The following is a 10,999-nucleotide window of genomic DNA, read 5'->3' as shown; positions in this document are numbered from 1 at the left end:
TAGTCAAAAAAATTTAACATTTTGAGAAATCTGATATTGTACTTTTTCATAATTATGTATTAAATTTAACGTACTTTTAGGTATAACAAACTGACAATCATTATTTTCTAAGGGAAATTTTATTTACTCACAAAACGTATTGCACACTTGATTCGAGCGAATAATGCATATTGTAATTAAAATGAATTGAGTTGGCTCATTTGCTATGCTTATTTCCTATTTCGAAACAAAAAACTAAAAACTAAAAAAAAACATGAAACTTTTGCACTAGAAACAAAATTACGTAACTACTATTGTGGGTGCAGTGAACACATACAAATCTTATAAAATTATTTCGTTGTTACATGCGAAAAACGACTGCCTATCACAATTTTAGTCAGTAGATTTGTTAAGATGCTGAACCGCATGTGTTATTAAAATGAACACAGCGGCTGATAAGTGACATCGAAATTGTGACATAGGTCCAGTAGAGCGACAGCATCAGTTATACTTCTACTATATTTGTATGTATGACGGATTGACTTTGTAACCATTCTTTATTTCAATTTATTATTATTTACTAGAATTAATTCAAATTAGAATTGAAAGTATAAAGAACAGAGATTTTGATACAAACACATTTACCGGTAATTGAATTACATATACAAAATAATGTTTTTATCGTCATTTAACTTTATTACACCACATAAAAATATGAATACGCTATGAGTATTAATTAATATTTATATGAATAATAACTTCAACTTACATTTTGAAATTTGCTGACATCATTTGCTATAAGATTTACCATTTGCCCAACATTCGACTTTTCTAGAGATGAAGGACTTAACCTCATTGCCTATAAAAATATTTATTTATAATAAATAAATATTATCAAAAACTTATGTTCCAATAACTAAGTAATTTTTAACAAAGTTGTTACCCAAAGAAATGGAATAAAATTTTCTAACTTTTTTAACAAGTGTAACAATTGAATTAATATTAAATAATGGGTTAAATGTAAATTTTTTGACTTTGGGGTAATTATGTTACATGTAAAATATACTGTTACTTTAATGCGATATTACTATACACATTACATAACATATTGTAAAGTGATGTAAGGAATTCACAAATCAAAGGATAGACAGTATATTATTAATACCAAAAATTCAATTATAAATTTTTCCTGAGCAATCTAACCCTATTAAACTCTTTGGAATCATTTAAAACTGTTTAAGTTGAATAAACATAACCCTTCATCGCTTGTATGAGAAAATGATTTCTATTAAGTGCGTGGCATTTCAAATACGCTACACTTCTCTACATTGTGAAAAGTTGGCATGGCACTCGCTTATAACTTCAATTTCTGTATTTTGCATACTATCTAACAATATAAAATGTTTCTTGATTCAAAATAATGAGTTTTATGTTTGCTTTTCATTTTTTAACACAAAAAAATAAACGCATCAGTGTTGAAATAGTTGTAAATTAACTCAAGTTGCTAGCTTTACATTGGATTGAAACTTAAAAGAAAGATTTTAAGTTTCAAAGTCAAAATAACAAATCTTTGTTTATTGTCTCCTGAGAAAGTAATACATCAGACAGCACTAGGCATTAACAAGGCTAATAAACTGTTAAATATTTTAAAACTCTGTGTGAGAATCGGAAAGGAAATTATACGATTAAGTAATGAAATTTAGAATTTAATAAGTGTCAATGTATACAATGACCCTAATCTGGATCTTAATCCAAACCATTTCTTCTTTTTCTGACGGAGAAAACAAAGAAATGCTGTTTTCTTATTTTATAAAATTATTTTCCTTCCAAATATTTATTACATTAAAGTGGGAAAAAATATATATCTTTTACATGTTTCATTCATTAACAGATGACACATCTCTCACTTTTGCGCAAAAAGGAGAAATCAAACTTCTTTTCACAAGAGCTTATCTGTAATTTTTACAAACATCTGGATATCTAACATACCTATACATCTTATCAGCTGATATAAATTCATAATTTCTATCGGAAGATACTCTAGAATAAAAAGGATAATTTCTCCCGATCCTTGGAATTCTTGACAAATCACGGATCTATGATCCCCCTCTCGGAAAAATAATAATTATTTACTAAATAGCGTGGCTAACGCTCTAATTAGGTTGGTGTCAGGAAAAATTGATAAAAAGATCACACGAACTTCCTGCACCTAAATCAAATATTAGTAAACTCTCATCCAGTAACCCTGCAGGCGGATCTTTCCGATTTGAAGCCGAACACAAGTGAGAAACAACGCTTTATTAATCCCAGATTTCTACACTCTGTAAACAAAAACTCTTTGCTTTATTATAACTGGGCCAAATTGGATTAATTGTTTTATTATACTTCGGAAAATGTTAAAGATAGCATTTGATAACCAATGAGCCAAGAGTAATTAAAAAGTACGTACTGATCGAACTATTACAAAAAACATCAAAACTTGTACACGATTGAATAGCTAACGCGAGTAAAACAGAAAATTTTGCATGTGGTGAAAATAAAAAATGCGTAAATTAAGAACCTTATAAAATTCTTAATGAAATTACTAAATACAGAATTCGGTAAAGATACTGAATGGTACAACTACATAATGAGCAAAAACATTAATTGTTGGAAACTAGAATTTACTAAATATTTTCTCATGATATCTTCCTGAGAAAGCCATGTAACAAGACTACAGGGCGAAAAATTGCATTGTCACAAACAAATGCAATATCCCGTTTGAAATTAATTGGAATTAGGCCACGCATTATAGATAAGAAAATAATATATATAATAATACCATTATAAAACTCTATATATTCTACATCGAAAATTTATAAAATCGCGCTCATTATATGCAACGAGTAAAAGTATAGTGCGCTTGCAATTTCTTCGAATTTGTTGCTTTCGACTAGTCAAGTGTTTTTCCTGTCAAATACAGACTTTGCAGAAATTTACGTTTATAACTCGGATATAACATTAAATTAGTGACATTAAAAATGTTGAAACAAGAATTTTTACGAAGGCTATTTTTAAATAAGGTCCGTTTTTTAATAAGAAGAAAAATACTGTAAATATCATTAAAATATATTTTTTTCCATATTCTACATACTTTTATCTACTTTTCTACATAATTTCCATTTTGTTTAAACATTTGTCATACCGCTCAACAATTTTTCGAATTCCGACTTCAAAGAAATCTACCGCTTGTCAAGAAGCCCAATCTACGACTGCAGTTTTTACTTCTTCTTCGTCGTTGAAATGTTGACCACCAAGGAACTCCTTTAAGTATCGAAACAAGTGAAAATCACTGGGTGCAAGATCTGGACTGTGTGGATGATAGTATCGAGTCAAAACGATAAAGCACTGTTTAAACTTTTTGTTTTGCGATCGCCAGAAAGCAGTTTTGAAACGCACCGAGAAAACAATTTTCGATAATTCAATTTCTCCGAAACAATGGTATACAAAACTGATCTTGGAATCTGTGGAAATTCAATTGATAACGTTGAAATCGTGAATCGTCGGTCCTCTCGAATTTTGTTATCCACATCACGAATCAAATCTTCAGAAATCAGAGAAGGTCGGCCAGGTCGTGGCTCATCATGCACATTAACTCGCCCATCCTTGAACATTCTTACCCATTTTCGAACTTTACTGTCACTCATAGCATTATCACCGTAAACTTCACAAATCTGACGGTGAATTTCCGCTGCTGCCAAGTTTCTTGCATTCAAGAATCGAATAACAGATCGTATCTCACAGTCGGCGGGAGACTCAATTTTCTTAAACATTTTAAACTTCTACAGCTCAGCATACAGACAGACGATAGAGCTGCAAATGGCGTCAAAACGCGCGCCAAGCTTGCTCGGAGCAGAAGCGCATGCATACCGCCGTGATTGCGCGTTATTCTCACTTTCATTCACAAACAGACCTTATTTAAAAAATAGCCCTCGTATAAATAATGAAAAATAGATATTTCAATTTTCCCCCAGCAATAAAATACATAAAGTAACATTGTTTTCGATTAATTTTGTGATCATCGTGAAATTATAGATGTTATAAACTAATTCTTACAGGTGAAATGAATAATAAACAAAATTAAATGACCAGATTATTAAGCAAATTACGAAGATTATAAGATTATTTTAGTATCTTTACTTAAGTTAACTGTATAAATATTTCTCTATCAGTAATAAATTTCAGAATATTATTTTCAGAAAAGCACGTCCAAGCAGTACGATATAACATGTTATCATTATACTGTTCACATACAGTAATGTGTCAGTTTAATTTAACTGTGTTAGACAACACTTGTCTATGTTAATAAAGATAAAAGAAATATTGACATGTAAAGATATGTTTTTAAAATAATATGGCTATTTTTTTAACTGCGACTTTATTTATAGAAAATGTGAATAAATACTAAATTCTGCATATTTATATATAATAACGTGGTACAGTACAAAAGATTCAAAATGTGGAAATTTAAGTACTGTACATTTAAGCTTACTTTTCTGTTTATGGTAAAGACAAATATCAAATTAAAAACTTTCTTGCATTTTTTTTCTTTATATATTCTTAAGCAAGGCCATTTCTATGGTAGTAGCCCACCAATATTTCACCATTGTTTATTATTGACACTATTAGTTTGAGATCCTTTGGCTCTCATTCCAAAGCCAAAGAAATTATAAAACACGGTTTCGAAGTATTAAGAACTATTAGATGCTGTTTAAAAATCTATAATTATGCACTTAACATGAAAATAATACATAAGTGAATTGGACATTTTGTATCTATGTTAATTAAATTTAATTCAATAATGCAAACATAAAACGCAGTATTACTATAGTGTGTAAATTAACAACGAATCATAATTTTTTGTAGAAAATTTAAGCATGCAACAAACCTTTCATTTGAAAATGTCCTTTCTTCTGAAGAATATAAATATAATAATATATTCATAATACATTATGACTGATACTCACTTTTCTATATACAATCGTGCAAAAAGCAATCTTTAATTTCATTCCAATTAATTCTGTCATAATAAAATTAGTATTAAATGTAAACAAAAATATTGCAGTCACGCCAAAAAATCCAGCAACGGTTAAGTAAATATTGTATTGATTCCATTCCAACCTATTGTCAAAATAATGTACTGTTAATCCTAAGAAGTGTACTTGGCCTGCGACCACTGCCGTATCCTGCAAATATACGCGAATATCAGTTATTTAAATTATTTTAAATAACATATTTATTTATTAATTATTTTAAATAACTGATATAATTTTTCGCTTAAACATTAATATATGATTAACGTTTAAGCGAAACAATTGTGAAGTACCTGAATCAATACAAGTAAAATTAATGTTAAGAATTTCCATCCAACGAATCGTAATACAGCTTTCAGTATGTTTGGATTTTTCTTCTGTAGTTCTTTGTTCCACTCTCTGAAAACAAAATTGCAATGAAACAAACATAATAAATTAAAACAATATCCCTAATGAATATTTCAATATTTTTTTAAATTTATGACTAATTAATAACGCTATTAATACTGTCATTTTACTACGCAAATAGTGTAAGTGTTTATTAATCCGGCACCTGTTAATACGAAGTCTATCAATTAATAATCAGTCATGCTAGTAATGTTCAAATCAAAATGTGTTTGGTCATGTAGTGTGCTAAGAACCCAAAAAACAAGCGAAACTGATTTGAAGAGTGAGTCTGGGCAACATTGCTACATGTCACAAGATAGATGTAATCTTAACTCAGAATAGTCATAGTCATATATATATATATTCTAGCAGGTGAGCCTGGTATTGACTAAACAACATATGACAAAACCAATAATTTAGATTAGAAGTGCAAAGTAATCTAATACATTATTTCATACTTCTTTCTTTTATACTACAAGAAAGGTTAGAAGTATGAAATAATGTATTAGATTACTTTGCACTTCTAATCTTAATCTTTGATTTTGTTATGTTTTGCCTGGGCAATGCTCGGCTCATTACAGTACTAGATTTACATAACTGCAATGATTATCTTACATAAGAGTTCATTACACCGGGTAAACAATGTGATGTGAAAATTGGGATATTTATTAATTAATTAGAATGGGAAATAAATCTAGGATTTTTAAGTTGTTTACAAAATAAAGATACAGTGTCACTTTTTACGAAAAGAAGAAAATCAACTTCGCATCTCTAAGACCTTTTTTCCAAATTTGGACAACCATCTGTTTATCTACCCCTCTGCATCACCCCATACATCCTACTAGTAACCGAAAATCCTTTTACACTATTGCTCAGGAAATACGATAAAAGGGGTGATTTTCCTGCCATTCGATACAGTTCACGAGAATTCGAACATGCCAAAGGAGACGCAATTCATCACTAGATTGGGCCATAATTGACAGCAGTCTGCAGAAGAAAAGATTTGCGATAAACGGCAGGCAGTCAATAGAAAGAAACCTGACCTTGTCATAAACGACAGTAGTGAATAGAAACCCGATATTGTCATAGAAGACGGCAGTCTGCCATAGGAATCCTTTTTTCTAAAAACTTAATTTGTGTGCTGAGAAGCAAGAACATAGCACACCAATTATGACTTTAGACAAAAAACTGATGAGTAAAGTTTGGGAGGAGGATGATGAGGAAGTTTGGGAGGAAGATGATGAGTGAAACAAGAACATAGTTCTTGCTTCACTCATCATCCTCCTCCCAAACTTTACTGCCGTTGTTCCACGGCATCATCCCTTTGTTGCTAATCCGAAGACTACTAACTGATCAACAGTCGAGGTAGTAAATCTTGATATTTGTAAACTCTCTCTCTCTCATGCGAATAAGATAAGGATTATAATCTCTTGTATAATTGTATTTGTTTGTTGTTGTTGTTCTCATTAAATTTTGTTTTGTTGCTTAATGATGGTCTTCTCAATGAACTCAATGCCATGCCAAAGTCTTATTACTTCTCTACAATCCTTCCCTCTCGGAAATGTTTATTAATTTATTCATTAGCCTTCCTAACGCTCTGTTTAGGCTGGTGTCAGGAAAATAAACTTAGAGGAGGATACTACAAACTTCCTATACCTAAATTTTATATTATTAAAATCCCATTCTAAGACCTTGTGCAGGCTAATCTGTCCAGTCTAAAGCCAAAACGCCTAAGAAAACCATTTCTTACCCACTGGATTCCCACATATTCGTGTCTAGGAAGTGGGGTTTTGACTTGCCTCAGCTTCCAGAATCATACATATTAGTTTGTAGAGAATGAAGTTTATTTCGATAGGTCAATAATGCTGGAATTGACTTCTTCAAGACATTATGAATAGATTTTGTAATGAATTGAACTCACATTGTAGTGTTAGCAGAAGTGGAGTTTTGTTGGCATTAACTTCCAAAATAACGACTATTAACAGGTCTGAAATTTGTAAAAACCACATATTGGTTTCACCAAGGGGAAAAAAGTAAGGTTCAAAATAGTGTTAAGATACCAAACTAGAGATTTTGTTTTCTCTAAATAGGTTTCGTTTTCCATAGATAGATAAGTCTGTATATAAGTTAATTGTAGATAGGTTTAAGTAAAATAAGGGAAAAAAATCCTAAGGCAGTATTTGATAATCTAGGTACTCTAGTGCCATTACTACCATCGTTTTCAAGAGATATGAATGGTATTCGAATTAATCATTTCTTTGAATTTCTCACTGATGTTGCCAAATTAGCAGCTTGACTAAAGTTCAGATGTTAGGAGTGGCAAGACTAAAGCTCACTTGCATCACACATAAATTTGCAAGAAAAGATAGGCATGTTAGGGATATTGAAGAGTTCGAGAAATTTAATGAGATATCCTCTGTAGTGTTCTGTAAATTTTATTATTTTCTAAAAATCTAAACACCTTAGTGTGTATTATAACCCCAGGTTTATCTATTGTACACAATTTTAAAAATTTTTTAAAGGTGTTTTACTGTGAGAATCCGGTGGATAAGAAATGGTTTCTTATGTGTTTCGGCTCTCAGATTGGATTGATCTGCCTGCAGGGTTAGAAGATGTGTGTTTTTATGATATAAAATTTATGTACAGGGAGTTTGTAGAATCCTCCTCTAAGCTTGTTTTCCTGACACCAACCTAAATAGAATGTTAGTAATGCTAATGAACAAATTAATAAACTTTTCTGAGAGGGAAAGATCATAGATAAGTAATAAGACTTTGGCATGGCATGGAGTTCATTGAGAAGACCATCATTAAGCAACAAAACTAAATTTAATGAGAACAACAACAACATCAACAAAAAAAAATACAATTATACAACAGATTATAATCCCTATCCTATTCACGTGAGAGATAGAGTTTACAAATATCATGATATACAGTACTACCTTGACTGTTGATCGGTTAGTAGTCTTCAGATTGGCAGCAAAAGGATGATGCTATTGAACAATGGCAATAAAGTTTGGGAGGATGATGATGAGTGAAGCAAGAACTATCTTCTTGCTTCTCAGCACACTAATTAAATCTTTAGACAAGAGGATTCCTATGGCAGACTGCTATCTTTTATGCTTGGTTTTTTTTATTGACTGCTTTCTTCTATGGCAGGCATGTCAAACTCATATGATATTACAGGCCACATGATCTATTTTGTATTAAGTGAAAAGCTGCATGTTTTCAATGTTCAGAAAATTTATAAAATACTATTTCTAGAATCAGTATGTTATGTATTATGTATTTATTACACTCAATGTGTCGTGTATTATACATATATAGACATTTTATATTTCATGTTATTTTTTAAACAAACTATAAATATTTTATACTTTTTATAAAAAACAAAAGTTATAATAAGAAATGAACAAAATCACAGTTTAATATTACTTTTTAAAAGATATTTGACAGCGTTTTTCACAAAGCAAGTAATCAAAATTCGATTGAATGTATTGAACTGATGCAATTTTTAAAATTGATGGTAAATGTTGATCGGTTGATTTTGACTTTTTTGAATTTTTGTTATTTTTCATTAAAGAAAATAGTCGCTCGCACAAATAAGTGCTTCCAAACATAGCTATTATATGCATAACACACGATAACACTTTAGGAAACCGATCTACAGATAAATACGTATAAAAATCTGGAATTCTAACTTCCATATATTTTTGCTTTAGGAAATTATCACATTGGATTTCAATTAATTCTATTTGTAAGTTTTTATCAACGATTTCAATATCGATAGCAGTGGCGTGTTGTGACATTTGACGTTAGAGAAGCTGTGTTTCTGTAAGAAGCCGACTTCCAGGGGCAATCAGTTAATTGAGCGTCAGTAATGGTCTAGGGTCCATTCGTACGTGGGTGGTGGCTGTAGAGACAAAGACGACAAGTATCTGACAAAAACCGTTTATTTTAATATAAAATATACATACACTATGTTCAAAAATAGTTTGCTTTAGGACAGTCAGCTGTTTGGACGTCCTGGGCGTCGATGTAATTCCTCAGTGGTCGATCGAAGGTGGCCCCGGAACAGTGGCGTTGACGAGTCTGTAAGGCACGGGGAGACTTCGTCCATTGGTGTCGGGAAACGCGGTGTAAGTCCGAAGTGGCATGGGTTACGGGTTGGTACAATAGACAAAAAATTGTTTTTTTTTTTTTTTTTTTGCGCGTTCACACACGGGGCTTTGGTTATTCGGAACGTTAACCGAGTACCCGGTATCCTCGATCGTCAGAGATTATATCAATCTCCATTTTTTCTTTCGTCCATTTTGATTGGTCGTTCGTTCTTCCTCAATCACGCTTTCCGAGTGGTTGATTCCTCGTTACTAAACTTAACGAGACTCTTACCTGGAGAGCGAGAAAAGTCAAAATTGAAGATGAATTCGATTTTCCACCGATCATAGGAAGACTTTCTCCCGCGATTTATGGTTTCTGCCTGGCAGTTTGATATAAACAATGGGTGTCCGACTACAAACGACTTTTACCTATGTTTTTTTAAACTAATGAATTTTTCTCTAAATTAACCGTTTATTCGGATCTTTCGTAACGGGTCAGACCTGTTTGATATATCACATTTCCATAAAAGTTTTAAACAAATACTGGAAACGACAAAAATAAACAATTTATGTATTTTAGTTCTAAAATACAAATAATACAAATTGATACGATACAATGATAGAAAAACTTGTTTTTTAAATTTTTATAAACTAACTCTTCGGCGATTTTTTCCGCAAAGTCGTTAATTACTTTATGATAAAAGTCGCTTGTCGTCGACTCTATCAACGTATTTGAAAGCTCTTTTTCTATCGAAAGCAACGCTTGCGACCATAATTTTTCCTCTGACTAAGTGTTCCTAGCGAATGTATGAATTTGCTACGTGGTCGTAAAACTGCGCTCAACAGACGCACTAGTAGATGGTACCGTAGAAATGATATTAAATCATATAATTCTTTTAGTACGTTTTTGTTCGGATTGACATTAATTATAGTACTTTTTATGTCTAAGAGTTACTTGCCAATATAGTCTGAACACGAATATAAATATTGCGATTCACTACGTAATTTAGATAAATCAAAAAATTTTCTATAAAATTTACTTAATTTAAAGAATTAAAACACGGCTGGAAAAATTGTTTTTCAAAACGTTAAAATCTTTAACATCTAAAAGTGATAAAAATTCTAAAGATTTTATGTCTGAAAATCTGTCAATATAATTACAGTATAATTTTCAAAAAATTATAATTAAATATAACTTTCCAAACAAAACGTACATAAAAATAGCATTGAATACTCTTTACTTTTTAAATCTTAAACAATTCACTTAGTCAGATAGCTCCCTACCCAGTGGCCATGGGATAGAATCGTTGAAAGCGTTACACGGCTGTGTAGTTTCCACCAGCTAAACCGGCTGAGGTTGGTTCTCTGTAAAGCGCATGCGCCAATGCCCTCTGGCTGCTTTACACCATTCAGTTATTCTCGTCCTGAAAGCTGTCTCGTTAGCACTTTTAATCCGTCACT

At 31.4% G+C, this 10,999-nt stretch overlaps 1 protein-coding gene across 1 annotated transcript in view; it reads right to left on the bottom strand.

Moving 5' to 3' along the window:
- Positions 1–748: 748 nt before the first annotated feature.
- The window catches only part of LOC136980078 (ATP-binding cassette sub-family C member 4-like), a gene marked incomplete at its 3' end in the record, with an annotated part of 36,135 nt that continues 25,884 nt past the window's right edge, over positions 749–10,999 (bottom strand). The window contains exons 3-5 of the mRNA XM_067276120.1: positions 5,345–5,450; positions 4,986–5,204; positions 749–838 (exon numbers count right to left, since the gene is read on the bottom strand). Of these exons, the coding sequence (XP_067132221.1) occupies positions 749–838; positions 4,986–5,204; positions 5,345–5,450 (415 nt within the window). The remainder of the gene's footprint in view (positions 839–4,985; positions 5,205–5,344; positions 5,451–10,999) is intronic.

This window comes from Centruroides vittatus, unplaced genomic scaffold, assembly GCF_030686945.1.
Source record: "Centruroides vittatus isolate TY-2023 unplaced genomic scaffold, ASM3068694v2 contig_667, whole genome shotgun sequence".
Lineage (NCBI taxonomy): Eukaryota > Metazoa > Arthropoda > Arachnida > Scorpiones > Buthidae > Centruroides > Centruroides vittatus.
The sequence above is the reverse complement of the archived record's forward strand: the minus strand, read 5'-3'. Positions and strand labels throughout refer to the sequence as shown.